We start from the raw sequence: 22,825 nt of genomic DNA, 5'->3' as shown, positions 1-22,825 counted from the left end.
TCTGGGCTTTGTATGGTATGCCTTTGCTTTCCTAACATTAAGGGCACATTTCCACTTATTTTCTCACTTGAAAATCTATGATTATTTCTTCAGCTTCTTAATTTGTATAATTACAACATTATATTTTATTTCTCTCTTTAGTCACTATTATGTCTTTTGCATTCCCTTAATTTTGATTGATGCCAAAGAACTTTATTTTCTCCTTATTCTCGTTTTTCCTTTGTGTGACTATGGCAAACCATTTTGTCTTGGCCTTATCTAAACTGTTTGATTAGCTGCTAATGTGCAAAACCATTAATGGGGGATTCAAACTGCTGAAATAAAGGACTGATGAATTCTGGCCCATAGGCCACAGTGTAGGCTTTTCAGCTGAGTGCTTTTTCAAAGAAGCAAACAAAAATCAGCAGTGCTCCAGGCACTGTGTGAAATGTGCAGGGTATTATTATAGCCTGTAAAAAGTTAAATGTGGTTGAAATAAAGACCTCTCTGCAGCATAGAATGTGGAGTAGCTGCTTTAGAACATTAAATAAGCAGTTTGCTATGGCAACAGTGTATCCAGCTCTATAATCTGACATCCATTTGTGAACTATTCAAGGTTACCTTTCTTGGAATTACAAGATAGTTTATAAACTACTTTATTTGGTAGATTTGTGTGTGTGTGTGTGTGTGTGTGTGTGTGTGTGTGTGTGTGCCTGAGACAGAGAGAGAGAGGGATTTTGACTTTTCCGTTTAAGAAGAAGCATCTTTTTTTTTTTATTACTTGCCCTGCATAATTACCAGGGGCCAACTGTTAGTTGCATGGCCCCAGCCATCCAAAGTGAAACATTAGGACTGGCCAAGCAATCAATTCAGCGATTGAATGTCCCTTGATGCTGCCCGTTTAACAGCTGCCTGTTAAAGGATATCTACCACAAAAGATTTTCAGTGTAATGATCAGGCCTCTTATGTTGTGGTTAATTCCTTTAAAGCTATAATTTTCCCAAGAATTCTAAAATTTTATTTTTTGTTATTTATGTTACTAAAATAAATTGATCTATTTAAATGATGCTAAGATAAGTAGCATGTCACTTTTGATGTTTGTGATGTTTACTTTGTGGTTTGTTTTCTTTTTCCTCTGTTTTGAGAGGTGGTTAAATTAACAGATTCTCAGGTCAGAAGATTCAAGAATTTGCCTAATCAGTGAGATCCCTAATGGATACAGGGGAATTGTAGTAATGCTATGAATAATAATCATAAAGCTGTATGCCATAGGAAAAGTGGCTAGTCTTAAGCATCATATAAAATGCCCTCTGTACACACTAATGACAGGGTCATTTGTGGTAGAAAAAAAAAAAAAAACAACAACTGAAAAACAAACCAAATTATTTGTTATTACATTGTAATAAGATACTGAGAAAGACGAAAGACATCAAGTTAAGAGATCTCATATTTTCTGTGTATTTAATTTTTTACTATAAAAATATGATTTATTTACTCTGTAGCTTGTTTAGTTTTGGTACTTATTTTTCTGTTGGTTCCTTCATTTGTTATTTCACAGTTTACTATAACAATAACAAAAAGTAGATAATAAAATATTAAGTCATTAACTAATATGATCCTCATATTACTTATTTTTACTATTTATTACCACCACTAGAAACTTGACATTTGTATAAGTATAGATGCCCACACACAAATTGTGTTTGTGACAGCAAAGCATCAACTACTTTATACATTTGTTCCTACATTTGTGGGCAATATAGAACAGTACCATTGATAAAGGATGTTTTTCACTTACCTACTTATCAGCTACAACATTTTCATTCGATCTGACTGGAATAAGGACTGTGGGTCTCGATTATTTGTATTTCTTCCTTAACATCACTTGTTTTCTTTAAAGTCAAGTCTAACATTTCAGATCCTTGACTCTGAGGTTACGTGGCTGCCAGTGAGTAATTTAAGTAAGAGTTTATATTTTGAAGTATTTGAGAGCCTGGAGAAATAAGCGGGAGCTATAACAAACATGCTTTAAGTTACAGAAGTTCAGTGTGTGTTCCTGACAGTGGGTGGGAGGGTTTCCTTTATACTTTCTCCCCATCTATAAGTTGTAGGACTGTGATTTCCTATAAGTGTAGGACCGGAGATTTAGGACTGATGGTGAATATTTAAGTGAATGACAAGACAGACCAAAGGGGCAAGTATCTTCTAGAATTACTGCAACCAATTTCTTGGGGAAATCATAAGCAAGTAAATGTGTCAGGCTTCCTGTATGGTTTATCATTTACAAATAAGAGGGAATGTGAAATTAGGTATTCTGAAGTCTAATATGCCCCCGTTCTATCAGGATATACAGTTGGTCTACCACTATTATTAGATGTGAATGAATGGTAGGTCAGAACACTATCTACATATGAAATGGGTAGCACTTGGTAAGAATTATGAGGATATGATAACTTTCCATATTACTAACTCCTAGGTGGGAGCGGAGTAGAGAAGTGTCTTACTAGTATATCCCATGCCCAAGCAAATAAACTGCAATAAATAAATAAATAAAACTCAGGAAATACAAAAGGGAAAGGGAAATCTAAATATGATCAGTGGATTTTCTCAATATCAGTCTCCTGGTTATGATATGTATTGTAGTTGTGCAAATGCTACCATTAGGAAAACTGGGTGACATGTATAAGGAATCTCTATTATTTCTCACAACTGCATGTGACTCTACAATGGTCATAACATTTCAATTTAAGAAAAAGGGAAAACAGCTTTTAACTCTTCATAGTCAGGGCAGCCTAATTCTCACATAATTTAGATTGCTGTTGTACCATTACGGAGCATCGACATGTTTGTAAAAAATGAAGAATATAAGACTTAAGCCATGAAAGAGATAATAAATGAAGAGACTTCGTCCTATTTCACATGAATGTGAAGCTTACAGCATGCTATGAGTTTTGTATGTGTTGAACTTACGTTATCCAATATCATAGTCATGTTTGGGAAAAAAGATCATTAATGGTTGAATGACACCTTTGTTGCCTAGATTAGTTATGATGTTTTCAGTACAGAAATTCGTATTGAAAATAGTTTGAGATATAGCACAAACTCTTTGGTGTTTCACAGTAGTAAGAGTGACTTCGTGTTTGCCCTTTCTCAGTCTCCCCTGACTTAATAACACCTTGTATACTCTTACATTGCTTCTGTCTAACAAAATTTCTCATTTCAATTTAACAATAATCCCATGAATATCTTAGAAAATTTGCTTTGTGATGTGATTTCCATTTCATAAACGTATGTATATTTTTCTAGATACTGCGGTGTGGGTTTCACTATACATAATAGCATATGTAAACAGTATTACTTCAGTTTTAGGTTGACAAAGCTGAATCAATATTTAGTGCACAATTGAATGCATCATTAATAAGAACTACCTCAGGAACTTAGGAAAAATATCACCAAAGGCTATAACAGTCAAGGAGCTCAAATAATTGTGTGATGTATAATTTTAATGGCAAGAGAATGTATTTTGAAATTTTTGTTCTTCTACTGGGACTCTACATAAGTTCCATAAAAATATCAACCAACTGATCAATAGATATATGACAGATTTGAGCAGTCTGTTGCCTTTCCAAATTGCAAATGTATCTCCATAAATGTTTAATGTTATTCAGATTCTTTTGCTGATACAGTTGAACTACAAAATATTAATTTTTTTACAGCCTTGTCTGATTCTATAAAGGAAATTTTATTTTACAGAAATATTCATTGATCATCCATTAACTTTCATCTGGCAAAATATACATATTTTATACACACACACACACACACACACACACTCACACTCAACTATGTACTGATCCAGTTCTTCGATTTTGAAAATATAAGTTGGTCTCTCAATGATTTATATATTTACCTTCCTGTTACATAAGCTTATATGAGAAGAGTTTATCTTTGTCATTTATCCCAAATAATTTCCCAAACAGGAATTGAAATAAAGTACAATGTCTGTGATAACTGTCAACTTAAGGAAAGATTTACTAAACATTCAGATAAAAACATAAATGGAAAAAAATAGATATATAAACATATGTTCATAATATTTTATAATAACTTGGTTGGTACAGTTAAAAAGCAGACATTGTGACATTTGTTTTAGTTTTTATATTAATTACTACATAGTTTGGGGATTTTTGTACTTATAGAAAAGCTGTTGTATACAAAAAGTTTTATGTCTCTAAGTGTACTTTTCTTTCAAGGATCAATTATATTTTATAGTTTTGAAAAATTTTTGACATTCTGTTCTATAGCCTTATAATATGATTTGCATGTTGTACCTATGGCAAGTACAAGAGCAAACAGGTTGTTTTTATTTTCCTGCTATCATTTGCATTTTCCTTATCATCACAGAGAAAGTTAAAATGAGTTATGCTTTTCTTTTGTAGTTTGAAAAAAAATAACCACTAAATTAAAATATTTTGGGGACCTTTTAAAAAATTAATTACCTAAGAGTCCTAGGTAGGGTTTCTCAAACTCTCATCTGAGTGTGAATGACTTGGGGGTCTTGTGAGACCACAGATGAGATTCAGATGAGGCTGCATCTGAGACCTTACATCTCCCAGGCTACTGCTCCACAAGCACTCTGAGCAGCAGTTCTGCAGGCTAATAGTGTTATGGAATCCAAGATACTGAAGTGTCAGGGACAAAGAGTGAAGTCAAGTACATCTGAGCTCTTCTCTTGATTCTGTATTTAGAATCTCAAGTAAATGGTTGGCATTTCTCAAGTTCATTGACTTGGTTTATTTTTCATTCTAATGCCTTTTGTTTCTTTTAGCTCTTTTGACAGCAAGTTTGTTTACCAGCAAAGAGGACTTGGGCCAATTGAAGAAGACACTATTCTTGTCATAGATCCAAATAATGCTACAGTACTCCAGTCCAGTGGGAAAAACCTGTGAGTTAAATTACATATGTTGTCATTAAGGCTCATACCACACAGAGTATTGAGTATAAAATGTATTATTGGGTCTGCTCTTGGAAAGAGTGTGTTTGTTGTGCAGCAGTGGTGAGAAAGCATGGCTTAAGAAAGCAGGAGACTAATTGGGCCATCCCTTCTTTCATTTTCTAAGTAGATGGTTCTAAACTGTGGCTGAATATTAGAATCACCTGGAAGCTTCAAAAAAATTAGATTCAGATTTAGTCTCTGATGAGGCCCAGGCATCAAAATAGTACTTTTTAAAGCTCTCTACCTATGAGAATAAGTAGTCAAGCTTGAGAGAGCCATTGATACACATAACTAATAAAGTGAGTAGTGGTCAGCTAGATCTGAAGATTAAAAAAAATTCTTCAGCAGAAAAGTTATAGAACCAAACTCATCAAGTAATCACCGCTAAGAAAAAAGCCTTCTCTCTTCCCATCTCAAAACAAAGACTGAACAAATGTCATTTTTAGCTTTGAAAGCCACTGATTATTTGATCTTATTCCTGGATGGCATTTGGCAGCCAAAAAGAAAGTTGGCTGACATTCATGGTCCTTGAAAAGAAAGGGGCACCTACTTACAGAATGTCCTCAACCGTTTTAACCTGGCAGCTTCAGGAAGTGTACTCCATCTGCTTAGCACAGGGAAAGCCAGCTTCTTAGAAAGGCAGGGAGCCATCTACTTTGAATACAGCTGCTTATGGAGATGGTAATAATTAGATTTTTTATAGGATTCTAAGATGGTGAGTCAGGGGCCAAATTCTAATACCAGCTCTACCACTCAGTGTGTTTGAACCTGTCTTTTCTGTGTTCTACCTATTAATCAGAAGCATTGTCATTCCAGAAAGGAATTAAAGAGGAAGGCAGAGCAATTGCTGTTAAATCAAGTTGGCCAGCAGTGGGGTGTCTGTGTCAAAAGCAAATCATAGCCCTCACATTCCATCACCAAAACAGAGATCTAGTTCAGTTAATTAGTCAAGATCAGGGTGTCACAGTCTTGGCTCATTAAAAAAAAAAAAAAAAAAGGAAAGAAAGAAAGAAATCTGTTGTGCCAGCATCATACTCAGGCTAGAAGCTGACAAACGTAGCTTGCAGATTGTCAGATGTTCTTTGACCACCACCACATTAAGATATTGTCCATGTGTTTTTTAATTCTGTCCAGGTTCCTTAAGCCTGTGAGCTTCTGTCTGCAGTAGTTTACAATTCTCTTACCCAGATCACCCCAATTGATTTGTTAAATACATTAACCTTCCCTAATGATTATCCAGCAAACCACTTCACTGTGCTTAGATAAGCACAGCCCATGTCTGCTGAAAGTTCTTTTGTTTGGGTATTACTGTCTTTAGAAGGCTTTCTTAAAGCTTTTGAGTCATATAATTGATATTTTATATTAATACAGAATTAAATTACCTTGCAGTACATGTAAACAATTCAAGCTATAGAAATCCATCTGTATTTCTCTAAACAAACTCGTTTATACAAATTTCTAAGATGTTCATTTTTATGATCTTAAAACTTATTTTTAAATTGATGTTATTAGTGTTTAATATACCATAGTTTGTAATAAATATTTGTAATTTATATGTAGTCTATATTTATAGATTTTTAAATGATTAAATACTGATTAAGATTTGTCTATATAACTTTACTAACAATTGTCACCCCAATAAACGAATTAAAAAAAAACAAAGATTTGTCACAGGGAGGTCTCTATTATAACAGGTATTTTCATTTAACAATTCACTTTGGTCTTTTCTATAGTAATGCAGGTATACATTTATCAATTTATAAATTTATATTGCCATTACAGGTTAATTAGCAAAAAAATCCTCTCATGTATGCTTCAGGAATAAATATATATTAAAGACAATTATTTTTGTTTTGCAGGTTTTACTTGCCACATGGCTTGAGTGTAGATAAAGATGGGAATTACTGGGTCACAGACGTGGCTCTGCATCAGGTAATCTTCCATTTGGCAGTTATTTAAATAGAAGTTAATGAAGTTATACTTTCACAACGCTCGGGCATTATCTGGGTCTTTTTCTGTGACCCAGTAAGTTTATACCAAGAGAAAGGAAAAGCCACATCTGAAATTTTTATCTTAGAAATCAGTGCTAAGAAAAGCTGATATGTAAATGATCAAGTCACCTTTCTCTGATGAACTGGCAGGAACATGGGGTCAACTTCCTTCTCGGTTTTACACATTTGCTTTTCTTTCCTCTGTCCCAGGTCTTAGTTCTATTTCATCACTTGTGTTTTATGTTTTCTTTTCTAAGCTACTTTAATCTTCAATAAATTGAGGCAAGCCCTCTGGTACATTCATGTTTATGTAAAAAACATCAAATTTTTGTCCTTTTTAAAAGAAGTTGTATTTTTCAGTCACAAAATAGTCATAAGGACTTTCCCTCAAAAGATAAACTTATGTTTGATACCTGTTTTATGGGTAGATAGCAAAGAACTAGAAACACTGGGGGGGGAAAAAGAAGCTCGAACTCAGGACATACCTACAAGGGTCTTCAAACATAATCTTAGTAAATACTTATTGCTCAGGTATTGTCTGGAGAGCATTGTACTGTTAGCTAAGGAAAGATAAAAAAGAAGTGCAGGTGTGGATGGAACAGGACAGCATCACGTGTTAGTCTCCATTCACCACTAATTACCTGGATGACCTTGAGCAGATCACTTAATCTCTATGGTCCTCATTTATCAAATGAAAGAATCAGACCAGATGATTTCTAGAGTCCCATCCAGTTCTAAAATGTATCTTCTTTTAAATAAGTCTTTAGGAGCTTACGCTCTAATTTCCTGTGCAAGTGGTCTTAGCCATATGGGTGTGTATCAATAATAACCATGCAAAGTGGGTAAGGCTTTTGTTCTTTTCTAAAAAGGTATTCAAACTGGATCCAAACAGTAAAGAAGGCCCTCTATTAATCCTGGGAAGGAGCATGCAACCAGGCAGTGATCAGAATCACTTCTGTCAACCCACCGATGTGGCTGTGGATCCAGACACTGGAACCATCTTTGTATCAGATGGCTACTGCAACAGTCGTATTATGCAGTTTTCACCAAGTGGAAATTTCATCACACAGTGGGGAGAAGGTACTCAATAATATGCTTAATCTCTAATTGTAATTTTTAGCCAATATCACTAGGAATAGGAGATTGGCTGCCCTTTACATCCTTTAACATGTAATTATCATCTGCATTGGGGAAAACAAGGCATCTGTATATGTTCAGTTGGCTGTACACACACACACACACACACACACACACACACACACACACACACATCTTATAGAGGAAAAAGAATTTTGTCCAAATAGGCAGAAAATCTGCAATGGGTTTTTGTGGGTAAGAGGTATTAATGGAATAAACTTATAAAATGCTTTACCTTTTTTCCCCCAGGTTCTAGATATTTAATAGTTTACTATCATAAATTTGGAAAATTCGAAAACTTTAGAGTCAGACTTTTGGATATTACAAATTATGTATCTGCGCTTTCTCCTTGTTTTTCAGAGTCTTCAGGAAGGAATCCTAAACCAGGCCAGTTCAGTATTCCTCACAGTTTGGCCCTTGTGCCTCATTTGGATCAATTATGTGTGGCAGATAGGGAAAATGGTCGGATCCAGTGTTTTAAAACTGACACCAAAGAATTTGTGCAAGAGATTAAGCATGCATCATTTGGAAGAAATGTTTTTGCAATTTCATATGTATCAGGTACTTTCATCTTAATTTACTTTTGTGTGTTTTGTCATACTGTATCCTTAAAAATTACTTGTCTTAACATGCTCTTTTTATATATTTTTTTCCTATTAAGGGATTAAAGATGTCTTATATGTCAGATCTTAAAATAATTTTAAAATTGTTGGCGCATTGTAAATCAGTTTCAACTCAAAGGTTACTGTTCCTTATATGGAAATAATGAAGAACTCAAAGATTTAACAACTGTTGTAATGGGTTAAAAAATTGTTCCCAAAGATGGCAGAATAGGTAAACACTATGTCTGATGCCTCACAGAATCACATTAAAATTACAATTAGACCCATACATATGCTGTCTACAAGAGACCCACCTCATATCACAAGACACACAGATTGTAAGTAAATGGATGAAAAAAGATCTTTTACACAAATGGAAACCAAAAAGAAGCTGGGGTAGCAATATTTGAGGATATAACCCAAAACAAGAGGATATAATCCTAATAGACATCTATGCACCCAACATAGGAGCATCTAACTATATAAAACTAGTATTGAGTGACATTAAGAGAGAGATCGACAGTAACACAATTATAGTAGTGGACTTTAATGCCCCATTGATTCCAATGGACAGATCTTCCAGGCAGAAAATCAACAATGAAACAGTGACCTTAAATGACACACTAGACCACGTGTATTTAATTGATATTTTTAGGGTATTTCAACCAAAAGCAGCAGAGTATGCAATCTTTTCAAGTATGCATGGAACATTTTGCAAGATAGACTACATGTTAGGCCACAAAACAAGTCTCAATAAATTTAAGAAGACTGAAATCATATCAAGTGTTTTCTCTGACCACAAAGGTATGAAACTAGAAATCAATTATTAAAAAAAAAAAAAAAAAAAAAAACACAGAAAAACACACAAATACATGGAGGCTAAATAACATGCTACCAAACAGTGAATGGGTTAACAATGAGGTCAAGGAAGAAATCAAAAGATACCATGAAACAAATGAAAATGAAAACAAAATGACCCAAAATCTATGGGACACAGCAAAAGCAGTCCTAAGAGGGAAACTCACAGCAATGCAGGCCTACCTTGACAAACAAGAAAAATCTCAAATAAACAATCTAACTTTACACCTAAGGAAAATGGGAAAAGAACAACAAATAAAGCCCAAAGTGAGTAGAAGGAAGGAAATAATAAAGATCAGAGCAGAAATAAACGAAATAGAGGCGAAAAAAGCAATACCAAAATCAATGAAACCAAGAGCTAGTTCTTTGAAAAGATAAACAAAATTGATAAACCTTAAACCAGATTAATAAAGAAAAAAAGAGAGAGGACCCAAATAAATAAAATCAGAAATGAAAGAGAAGTGACAACAAATACCACAGAAATAATAAAAAGATTAAGAAAATACTATGAGCAATTATACTCCAACAAATTGGACAATCTGGAAGAAATGGATAAATCCCTAGAAGCATTGCTAGAAGCACAATCTTCCAAGATTGTATCAAAAAGAAACAAAAAATCTGAACCAACCTGATTACTACTAATGAAATCAAATCGGTACTCAACAAACTCCCAACAAACAAAAGTTCTGGACCAGATAGCTTCACAGGTGAATTTTACCAAACATTCAAAACAGAATTGACACCTCTTTCCCTCAGACTATTCCAAAAAATTCAAGAGGAGGTGAGCCTCCCAAGCTCATTCTGCAAGTCCACCTTTACCCAGATTCTAAAACCAGACAAAGACATTTAAGAAAAAGAAAATGATAGACCGATGTTCCTCATGAACATAGATGAAATAATCCTCCACAAAAATTAGCAAACCAAATTCCGTAAAACATTAAAAAGATCATACACCATGATCAAGTGGGATTCATTCCTGGTATGCAAGGCTGGTTCAGTATCTGCAAACCAATTAATGTGGTACACCACATAAACAAAATGAAAAATAAAAATCACACAATTATGTCAATTGATGCAGAAAATGTGTTTGATAAAATCCAGCATCCATTTATAATAAAAACTCTCAGCAAAGTGGGAATTGAGGGAATATATCTCACCATAGTAAAGACCATATATAACAAACCCTTAGTTAATATCTACTCAGTGGGGGAAAGCTAAAAGCCATCTCCTTAAGATCAGGAATAAGACGAGGTTGTCCACTTTCATCACTTTTATTCAACATAGTACTGGAAGTCCTAGCCACAGCAATCAAACAAGAAAGAAAATAAATAAAAGGCATGCAAATTGGACAGGAAGAAGTAAAACTGTCATTATTTCCAGATGACATGACACTATATAGAAAGAACCCTAAAGATTTCACACAAAAAACTATTAGAACTGATAAATGAATTCAGTAAAAGTAGCAGGATACAAAATTAATATTCAGAAATCAGTTGCATTTTTATACACTAATAATGAACTATCAGAAAGAGAAATTAAGAAAACAATCCATTTACAATTGCATCAAAGGCATAATAAAATACCTAGGAATAAATTTAACCAAGGAAGTAAAAGACCTGTACTCAGAAAATTATAAGACATTGAAGCGAGAAATTAAAGAAGATACAAATAAATGGAAGCATATATCGTGCTCATGGATAGGAAGAGTTAATAAAGTTAAAATGTCCATGCTACCCAAAGCAATCTGTAGATTCAGTGCAATTCCTATCAAAATACCAATGACATTTTTCACAGAACTAGAAAAAATAGTCCTAAAATTTTTATGGAACTGGAAAAGACCCTACCTAAATAACCATGGCAATCTTGAGAAAGAACAGAGCTGGGGGTATCACACGTCCTGATGTCAAACTATATTACAAGGCCATCGTACTCAGAACAGCATGGTACTGGCATAAAAACAGACACATAGATCAAGGGAACAGAATAGAGAGCCCATAAATAAATCCATGACTATGTCTATGGTCATTTAATCTGTGACAAAGGAAGCAAGAATATACATTGGGGTGAAGGCAGTCTATTCAATAAATGGTGCTGGGAAAACAACAGACACGTGCAAAAAAAAAAAAAAATGAAACTGGACCACCTTCTTACTCCATATACTAGAATAAACTCAAAATAGATTAAAGACTTAAATATAAGACCTGAAACCACAAAACTCCTAAAAGAAAACATAGACAGTAAACTCTCAGACATTATCCTTAGTAATGTTTTTACTGACATATCTCCTAGCATATTTTTAGCTGATTTTCCTCTTCATTATAGCGGATATTATATAATTTTTTTAAAGATCTGGCACCCCCAAATGATTTGCTTATATAACCTGGCTCTTCCCAGTACCTATTTAAGATGCCTGGGATATATACTATATATATTTTTATATTTACATTTTCCTGTTATCTATATATCTATGTCTACATATTCCTGATTTCTATTGGCTTCCGACATGGAACAGGCCTAGCGTTTTCTGGTTTTCTTATTACAAACAGGTTCGTCTCCTAACCTGTTTGCCCCTGATCTTGTTACTCAGAAGGAGACATGTGCTACGTGTTTTATTTTCTACTTTTGTTGCCAATGGTAGGGACCAGATCAACCCTGTATTTGTTGTTTCTGTAAGGTGCATGCATGTATTTGAAGGCCAGTCATATCCATGTTTTAAAGAAATGTTAACTAAATATCATGTCATAGGTTTGCTCTTTGCGGTGAATGGGAAGCCTTACTTTGGGGACCAAGAACCTGTACAAGGATTTGTGATGAACTTTTCCAATGGTGAAATTATCGACACCTTCAAGCCAGTGCGCAAGGTATTCACACGCAAAAATTTTAAGGAGATGTGATAACTGTTTTAGGTTGATGGTAGTGTTCTATTACAACGTTTTGTTTAGAATAAATGCCCTCTGTTCCTATCAATTTATTCAGATGCAAATGAACACAGAGTGCAGTTCTAAGGGTCTTAGTAGACTTTACATAAATGGCAGGTTTAAATGTATTGTAGTTAGAATAAATAATAATAATAATAATAATAATAATAATAATGTCTTTTCTGGTTTCATCCTAGTAGAAAAGATACCACAATATGTTAAACTGGATTTTGTAGTTCTCTTAGATCCAACAGAAATCTTGTTTGCATTTTTGATGCTATGACTACAATGAGTAACCAGACTTGAAAATAGCCCTTCCTGGAACTTAGTCAAGTCTTAAAGACTTTATTTAGGTTAAGAAACTAAAGGCTAGTTTAGACTTCACAAATGCTGTACCACTGTTTCTTTTAACAGTGCCATTTACAAATACAGTGATTATGGTCCACTGTGCGTATAGCCCTGTATCTCTTCAATTTACTTTCTTGCAATATGATTACCAAAATAATCATAGTGTTCACATATACTGTCTGAATGTGCTTGTGGTACCTCAATTTTAGAAAATTTAGCTTGCTAAAATGCTGTAAATGAGAGTTATTTTTCAAAATATATAAAAATTTATTGGCTTTACTTGGATCAGAATGCAACTATCGTAAACTACTGGACAAACTATATCTCCATACTTATAACTCTTATAGTATTCTTTAAGATACCAAACTTGCTAAATTAAATGAACTTTAAGATGCCTCAATATTTTTAAAATGTGTCTGTTAGAATACTGACAGCTAGTCTGGGGTTTATGAGAGTTTATTCTCAAGATATTTTTAAGTACCTGCTCTGTGTCGAGCATTATACTAGATACTAAGGATTGATGTTGAACAAAACAGGACACAGCCTCTCCCTCAAATGGAGTTTTAGCAAAAATTACAGAATCTGAGTTAAAGCAAACTGAATCAGAACTAAAGATTGCAGTATAAGTTCCCTTTTGGGGGTTTTATTCATATATAGGAATAAGACTTTTCACAGAGTATTTCACCTGAAAAGCAATAAGCAATCAAATATCCAATCATAGTAGCTCTTCTGAAAGGAATTCATTACGTTAATAATATACATTTTACTTAAGTGGTGTTTCAGATTTGTTATTAATTATCTGACCTTTGTTGTTTTGCCCCTTTGAGCTAACTCCCTCACATCTATTGGTAAAGAAAGCAAAATGCTTAACTTTTACGTCTTCACTTTATATTAGTGTAGTATATGTCTTAGTTATTGTTTAATTATAATGTACTTTGTCAACCAGGATATTAACTCTTAAAACTAAGTGCTAAGCAAAAGGCTAGATTCAAAATGAGACTTACTTTCGTAAAAATGTGAATTAAAATTTCAGAAAGCATTGTGCCTGTACATCAGCATTCATCAGACATTCGGTGATGAATGAGTCACAATATATGGGTCAACACAGCATATTTGAAAAGAGAGTCTAAACCCCAAGGTGAAATTTGCTTTTCCCTTCAATAAACAACACTTGATATTACACCAGAACATTGAAATCTGTTCTGTGTTGACTCAGTAAACTGAAATCAGTTTATGAATCTCTCAGAATTTTCATTTAATTAGATTATCATCACAAAGATTAAGTTTGGGTGAAGGAAGTAATATGGTATATCGACTCCTATATAAGAAGAGCGTCTTCTTTCAAGTCAAAAATCAAGTTTTACATAATATGTCTGCACCTCTGTACCTATTCACTACATTCTTTACATTCATTACATTCTTTAGAAATGTTTTTGTCTTGAATGTATGATATTCATCTTTATGTCTATGCAAGGAAGCTGAGACGTAGGACAATATAGATGGCTCTATCAAAAGGTATCTAAAAGCTATGAGGTCAAAAGGAACATGGTTGTCCCCCAAATTCTTCTCCCCCGTAATCACATGAAAGGTCCTTATCATCTACTTTCACACACACCCTTCAGGCTGGCATTTTTGGTTTTCTCTCTGCAAGGCAACTCATGTGGGAAAGGAAGAAAATGATCTCCGCCCCTCTATGCCAAAACAAAACAAAATAAAAAAAGTCAAAAAACTAAGTGAGTCCAGATTCATGTTATTTCTCTAAGCCTAATGATAGAGATTAAAATTACAATATTTAACAATATATGAGCAGAAAGTTGCACCTAAGTTAAATTACTTATCTAAAGCTAGTAAATAGCACACCTGGATCTCAAACCCAGGTGTTTGTGACTCTAAAATGTGTTTAACATTTGAATCCCCAGAAGTACACATTGGTATGCCAAGGGATATTTTAAGTTTTTTAAGCCACAACAGAAACTTGCTGCAACTTCTTAGAGAACTGTTTTACTTAATATTAAGTAAGTTTGAACATTATTTTGTATTAAAGGAAACAAGTTATGATATGGAGAACACAAATTCCTTATGAATTTTTAAGACAAAATATCAGATTTTGAGGGCAGGTTGCCCCGGGCTATGTTACCAGATGGCTCAGAAGGATGCTGTCATTCTTCTCTCTTGTCTATTTTATTGTACTAGGGGGAGGTACTTCAAAAGAAGAGTTTACAAAGCCTATATTAGAAGATGTTTAAGTCCATTCAACTCTGAAATCCTAAAGCTTACAACATAATTTTCCCTTTCAAATGACACAGAGCAATAGAAGAGTTGATTAAAAAGATTACAGTTGAGTGCCCCATATTTCAGTAAGAATAGAGGTCTCGAAGTCCCATGCACTAAGCCTCCTCCTCTCAATCCCTCTAATGGCCCCAAAGTATTTCCAATAGAATCCTTGGCTACCTGGATCAGTTTGAGAATCACAGCTAGAGGTTTATTGTTATTGGATCCTTGAACTGATGGCACATTGCGATTTACAGATGAATGGTTCACACATTCCCCTCCGACCTTTATTCTGCCACCCACTATAATATTTTTCCTATTGGAGGATATGAAGCACTTTACAACTATGTATTTTGCAAAGCAGTTTTTAAGAACATATTTTGGTATAGAAGAGGAACTGTCTCTACTTGGACAGTGGGTTGCCACCCGTTGGCTGAACCCCAAATAAAGATGAACATTTAATGACAGGCTTGCAAGATTTCAGCAAGGCAACATTTTGATTTCTGGCTCTCTGTCCTTCTCGTGCATATTTGTCACAGCTCACTTGATGGTATGAAGGAACAAGCTTCCCTGTCACTGCTGTCTCATTTTTCTTTTCACGTGACAAATTGTTCCTGATTTTAAAGCACAATAGTATCTCCAAAGCACGTATTGCAGCCCTCCTAAAGTGAGCCAAGCACCTCAGATTGTTTCGTGAGTACCTTTTGTACTCAGCAAACCAGAGTGGGCAGATGCTGGCTGAGAAGGCCACAGTCAGGATAATAATCCTGTTCATATTCCCTTGGTCATATTTTTGAGAACGGTGTATTCAGTCAGGCCTGCTGGCCTCAGAGGCAAAAGCATCATTCATGTCCTGCCAACTGGCAGACATGTGGCACCTTTGGAGACTTCAGTAGACAGCTGGGAATGGCAGCAGTGCACCATTTTAAGGCTGCTTTTCCAGGAACTAGCTTCATGAGTCACCTGAAGTGCTCCTCTGTCTCTGTGTCCTTGAACTGAGATGATGATGACTTGAAATGGAAATATGTCATGAAGAAAGACACAGTGAGACACCGAGTATTTAAGTATATACAAAAGCTGAGGAAGTACTTGGAGGTAATATTCAGTGAGTTTCCTTCGCAGGTTGACAATATTGCAAATGCTGGGCTTCAGAGTATAACACCTCACGTTGCATATCTCCTAGTGTGCATTTCAGAAATAATCTGAACACTCTGAATCTTTGAAATGACTCCTCTTATCAATAATGTATAAATAGTTTTTAAGGTAGCACATGATAGCTTGATGGGGATAATAACCAAAATTAATACCTGGTCTTTTTGACTTATATAGATTAAAACAGGCAAATTTGATGGTGATGAAAAGGTAGAGGAAACATGAAGGCAAAATATATAGGTAGATAATACAACACTGAGAGAACACTGTAAAAAGATAATCTACTTGTAAATGTTAACATTTTAAAAGACTTGAAAGACAGTGGTGAGGGTCCCTTAGCATCTACCAATGCATAGAATTATGCCTGGCAGAGTCAGTGCCCTGAGAATGAATGAATGAATGAATGAATGAATGAATGAATGAATGAATGAATGAATGACTCTCTTTAGCCTAGAGTTGTTTTGATGAGAATTATTGTTTTTTGTTTTTTTTGCGGGGGGGGTTATAGTAATATGCTTTTTGTTTCGTGGCATGCTGTGCTCTGTTCTGCCCTTTTATGAAAAGTTCAAGTATAGGCTCAGCACCCTAATGTGTGCTTCTTGTCTTGGCAGCACTTTGACATGCCTCATGACATCACTGCCTCTGCAGATGGGACTGTGTACGTCGGAGATGCTCACACCAACACGGTGTGGAAGTTCACCTCAGCTGAAAGTACGGTTTTTACAGTCTTATGGTCCACACTTTTCCTCAGCCATATTGCTTAAAAGCATGTGAAAAAATTGCATTTCCTTCTCTTTTTTATTGCTAGGAGTGGGAAATCAAGGTATAATTAGTAGTTGTTGAAAGGCCTGTTTGGTATTCGTTTCAGGCATTAAATTAATTTTTTTTGTTGTTTTTAAAGTGGAGAGAGACTTTTTTTTTTTTTTTTTTTTTTTGTGCTGGCAGTCATCCCTTTGTTTCCACAGATATTTCACAAGAAATTATTGATGCCTGAAGTGATGTCTGCTGTATTGGAAGCCAATCTTAATTCCAACTCAGTTCCAGGGGGAGGAGATGGCTTTGGCAAGGCAGAGGGGCTGACTGGTTTCCACACAGACATCCCCTCCTGTGTGGCTCTTCAGCTCTCAGTAGCTGCTGAGTATCTGTGAATGCCAGCATCGGTGTCAGACACACATTATCCCAAACAGGAGACACTCTGCATTTTTCCTTTAGGCTTCAGCTTACTCCAAATACTGAACTACTATATTTTCATATAACTCAAAACTACGTATGGGGACAGAAGAGTTTCTCTATCACGATCAAGCTGGCTAGTTTGGGGGTTTTCTAATTGCATCATTCTAATAATTTCTAATTACATCATTTCTGATTTTTGAAAAGTACAATAACCTAGTCTCTGATATCAGACTGAAAAACATAAGTTTTCTAAATTAAAGAGCACTTAATGCTTAATAGAACACAAACCTCAATGTCCAGAGCTGCTTTTAAAATATGGCAGGATCCAAATGATAGGGGAAGATGAGGTTAAGGAAAAGAATTGAGAATGATCAAGTTGAGGTATCAGGAGCTGCAGCAGGCAGTTTTAGAGAAATACTAAGGACATGTCAGCTTGATGAAGATAGTAAATACTGTAACAAGGAAAAAATGCAGATCATAACAAGGAAAACAATACAAGTTATAATGAAGAAATTAGATACTGTATAGGTCTCAGAGCACAAGTAAATTTGATAACTGCTGTCTTCAGAATTATCCTTTGGGTAATTTTTGCTGTTTTTGTAATAAGGACCCAGTTAGGGTTGAGTGCACAGAGGTGCCCATTCCACTCCAGCAATAGCTTCTCCCCTTGCCACTGTGGCTCTGCCGCCACCCACCTCCCCAAAGAGGAACCAGAAAGTGTGGGCAGACAGGAAAGCAAAGATAGATGGATAATTCCCAATTGCTTGATTAAACCCAGGCTTCTCAGAATGAAAAAAATAAATACCTTTCAAGACTGAAAAGACTTCAGAAATCGAGCCAATATCTTCATTTTGCAGATAGGAATATGATACTTGAACTCCTTAAGATTTCAGTCTTAGGCTCTTTATACCACCCTCATAGTTGGTATTCAACAGAGATGTATATCCAAGTCACCTGGGGAGGATTTTCAAAATACACATCTCCAGACCCTACTCAAGATCAATAGAAAGACGAATGATAATGTGAGTATTTTAGAAAGGCTTCCCAAGTGGTTTTGATTCATCCCCTGATTGAGAAGCACTGCAGCATAACTTTCAGCTTTGAAATAGAAAAGCCCTCTGCATAGTATGTCAGCTAGAAGACTAGCAATCACACATGGCAGAACTATTTAGCTCTAAGATGTCCACATGAAAACAGAACTACTTGATATTTCAGGAATAAAACAGTATTATGAAGTCTATAAGGTAAATCTCATTTTTAGTATGAAGACCTTAAAAATATTATTTCAGCTTTTCCTGGGAGATTTTAACCAGGATCCATGGACCTGGCACCTAATGAGTGGTTTGTATTCAACTTTTTTCTCATATGATGATGCCTTTGATGAATTAAGGAAATGTTTTCTACTGAGTAAAGTAAATATCAAAATTCAGTTTTCAAGTGTTATTTTTGGAGATTCTGATTCTCTCTGTGTCTTTACTGTGCTATGTTACAGAAATGGAACATCGATCAGTTAAAAAGGCTGGCATTGAGGCCCAGGAAATCAAAGGTTGGTCAGATTCCTCTTAAGACTAAAACCTGAGGCTATTTGTGTTGAATTATCTTATGGCTCTTGATCGCACTTTAAAAAATGTCAAGCTGAAAATATAATCTGATAAACTTCTGCTATCTGAGCCTTTAAACCTGTATGTTGCCACTGCTTTTTCGGATAAATGGAGTAGTAATAATGAGCTCAAATTCACTGATTTCAGTGATGGAAAGTGACTGGGGATGTAAAAAAATCTATAATGAAGGGGCCAGAAACATGCAGCGAGGAAAAAAAGTAAGTCACTAACTTTCCTAAGTGCGTTAACCTCGGGAAGCAGAAAAATACTGTTCAGTGTACTGGAAAAGGCCTTTTCTTAAGGGGCTCTAATCTAAAGGAATGAAAAACATCTTTGGTGAGTTAATATTACAAGGGCCTGAAAAGATTAGCTGCTCCCTTAACTCTTATCTTAGTTTACCATTCAGCCCCTAACATTTACTGAGGTCCATCTATGCATAAGGCACTATAGCAGTTTTAAGGGAAATGAAATTGCCTGAGTTCAAGAGACTTATAGCTCGTAAGAAGTGTGTGTGTGTGTGTGTGTGTGTGTGTGTGTGTGTACATACATATACATATATACAAATAAGTATATCATTGGTATATATTATCAGGAATGGGGGAATGGGGTTTAGTCACTGGTAACCAGGGATTTAGCAAGCACTTGGTTCATATGGAATCCCAGTCAAATTATTTTCTCTCTTACCTAGGATCAGTTTATATTTGTACAGTTGCTACTATCTGCAGGCTTTTCACATCATTATGTACAGTTAAGAATTCACTAGAGGACTTCCTAATGTTTAAGTAGCAAAATGATTCCTTTTTTAGTTGCTTTACAAACGATACACCCAGGTATTCCGAGTAACCCTAGGCTTACTTGTTTTCCTTTCTCATAAAAGCAGGTGGAAAAGAGACGAAAGAAGCAAGAACCAAGAGTGAGTTTAGGGATTTTATGTAGGCAGATAAGAAAATATAGCCGGCTCAAGGTCGAAAGGGTAAGATGCTATTATAAAATAAATAAGTAGCAACAGTTTGACCTTTGTAGAGATTCTACCTAGGTGACACTAGTGAATGACATTCATACCACATTCCTGTAATGAAGAAGTTCCTGGTCCCCTATTTTTTATCGTTATATATAGAATTATTGATAAGTTCTATTTGCCCTAAAATAAAAATCTTGGGAAAGAGTATTACTAATAATAGCTATCACTTATGAAGCACAAACAATGGGCTATAAAAAAATTAACAAGTTTAATCCTTACATCAACCATGAGATAATTGTCACTATCCCTGTTTTACAAATGAAGAATTGAGAATGAGAATTCCTACCATGCTAATAGGTGATAAAGCCAGGTCTTAACCAAGGTCTGTTTGATACCAAAGCCTGTGTACTTCACTTCTATTATTATACTACTGAGGACAGATAAAGACCACCAATTCATTCACCATAAATGCTTCTGAGAACTACAGGTTGAGGAGGGCTGTAGTTTATTCCAAATGCCTGGGATGTCAAAGTGGCCTCATACCATTTCTGTTTAAATAGATCTCCCCAAAAAGCCCTAGTTGTACTGGGTGGCCTGTTGAGAACAATCCAGCCACCCTGACCTCATCTTGGCTGGCCCATGCTCTCTCATAGGTCAGTGTCTCTCTCCTCGGTGCATACCCCTGAGTCCATTGGGCTGGAAGTCCTCCCAGCCTTGAGGCAGAATGCAGCAATTCAAATAGTAAATTTTACTGAAATCTCTGGTCATCACAGTCCCATTTTCATAGTTTGGAATATCCAAACTCAAATGAAGTTGTTCTATTCTTCTTTGAACCTGTACGACTCTCATTCAACCTTTTTTTTTTTTTTTTCTAATGTAAAGATTTTTTTTTTTTTTCCTACAAAAAGAAATATACATCATGCTGGATCTCCAAGAATTTGTCTCTTATCAAAATCTGGAAGCTTAATTTAAACCACCCCTTGCAAAACAGAGGGAGAAACACCATCCCAGATGTAATAGTCCTGTAGATACATTTAATTATAAATTTCCAAAATAACCCTTGATGACACTCATCCCCACTGTAAATGGTCATATAACTAATCAGCAATATCAGAGTTTCAGAACCAGTGTTGTGCTCTCAGGGAGCTGCAGGGATGAGAGAATCTATGATGATAAGAAACTTAGGAAGTACTTTAAATTTTCAAGTAAAATTACCAGGGATTAAACAGATATGCCAATATCCCACCAGAAGCATAGCCTTCACCCATCCCTCACCTGACTTTAAAATATGATGATGGTGAATTTGTCTCAAGAAAATAAAAAGACACCTGAAACTAATAAGAAACAGAAAAAGAAACTTTCTGGTACAGTTAGCATTTTAGGCCTTATGGAGAACATATTGTAGAGGAAGCACATTGCATTAAAAAAAAAAATATGTCATTGGGGCTAAATGCACTTTTCATGTCTTCTAAAAGGTTGCTTGCTAGTATGCCATCTAAAAACCTTCAGCCTTCAGTTCTGTCTGTGATGAACAAGGTAATAAGCACTATGTTGCTCTATTAAGAACATCTCCTTTCCTGTCTCATTTAATCCATTTCCAAATGGTCTCTGGGCTTCTCCCCTTCTATCCAGGGGAGAGAGGCATGCACATGCTGGTACATGAGTTGACACAGGAACACACCTAGCTTCACTTTCTAAATGATTACTTTAAAGAAGGGGAAAAAAATTCTTATACATCAGCTTATCAAAGTTATGTTTATTTCCAAGTATCCATAGAGATGCCAGAGGAACTTTTTTGAAGACATTTTTGTTCTGGATGAAATGCGTCTTGTATCTTTTATGACAGAAGAATGTCATAACTAGATAACCCCTATCTGCCAGAAGCCCCAGGTCCTGGCCAATCTTACAGCTGCTTCAGTCCTCCTTTGCCGGGGATACTCCAAATTTCTGAGGTTTTTGATAAGAGAACTTTGGATAAAGTGTAAAAGTGGTAGAATTTTAATTGTTCTTTATTTTTTGAATGGAATTAATAGAATCTTAAGAGATAACTAACGCTTAAGGCTTTTTTCTCCACTTATAAAAAGGCTTCTGAGAACAGCAGCAAATTGCTTTTTTTTTAGACTGGAAATCTTTAAATTTTTATCCTCCTTCTTTAAAATGTAGATCATCTTTTAAAATCTAAACATACTTCAGCTGGTTCCAAAAGTTAGAACGTGCAAGTATTTTTAGTAGTTGACAAAGTACCAGAAGAAGTGTGGAAATCAAGAATTTCTAAAATGCATGGTGTATATCTTACCAAGTTTATTACCTCATCTCAACACACTTTCTATGAATGCTAAATTGATTCTTTTAGTCTGTCACCTACTTTCTCCATAGCTCTTCAGTTTAATGGAGCCCAATGCTAGCTCTGCCTTATAAAAGAAACTAGATATGAACTGGTATAGCTATTGTCTTAGGTATAGGTAAACCTACTAAATAACAGGTAGTAAACACTAGTACCTTCTCTGATTATAGTTGCCTTCAAATAGAAACAAACCCTTCTTCCACGACAGTAAGTTGACTACCAACCTACATCTTTGGCCTATGTTTGTAAAATCCTATCATCTATTGTTATTTTCCTGCTTAAATGTAGAATAAGGTTAAATATTAAACAACTTGTATACCTTTTCTACAGTAGTATAGAAAAAGGCAAACCAGTGGTTCAGAGAAGTGAGAATTACACTGATGTTCGTCTTAGAAACTGAGAATTAGAAAGGTTAAATGTGAATCATCTAGACGTATGCACCAATCCCTCTCCTTCTCTCCTGCTGAAGTTTCAAGAGCCACTCCATTTGGAAA

At 35.3% G+C, this 22,825-nt stretch overlaps 1 protein-coding gene across 39 annotated transcripts in view; it reads left to right on the top strand.

Annotated features, from left to right (window-relative positions):
• Window positions 1–22,825, top strand: part of PAM (peptidylglycine alpha-amidating monooxygenase) — a 260,955-nt gene that overhangs the window by 232,081 nt on the left and 6,049 nt on the right. For all 39 annotated transcript variants that reach the window (XM_074328672.1, XM_074328669.1, XM_074328654.1 and 36 more), the window contains 7 exons: window positions 4,808–4,924; window positions 6,835–6,907; window positions 7,836–8,046; window positions 8,464–8,664; window positions 12,309–12,424; window positions 16,864–16,963; window positions 18,918–18,971. In XM_074328672.1, coding sequence (XP_074184773.1) covers window positions 4,808–4,924; window positions 6,835–6,907; window positions 7,836–8,046; window positions 8,464–8,664; window positions 12,309–12,424; window positions 16,864–16,963; window positions 18,918–18,971 — 872 coding nt within the window. The remainder of the gene's footprint in view (window positions 1–4,807; window positions 4,925–6,834; window positions 6,908–7,835; window positions 8,047–8,463; window positions 8,665–12,308; window positions 12,425–16,863; window positions 16,964–18,917; window positions 18,972–22,825) is intronic.

The sequence above is a fragment of the Rhinolophus sinicus genome, linkage group LG03, assembly GCF_036562045.2.
Source record: "Rhinolophus sinicus isolate RSC01 linkage group LG03, ASM3656204v1, whole genome shotgun sequence".
NCBI lineage: Eukaryota > Metazoa > Chordata > Mammalia > Chiroptera > Rhinolophidae > Rhinolophus > Rhinolophus sinicus.
This window is presented reverse-complemented; position numbering and strand designations above follow the sequence as displayed.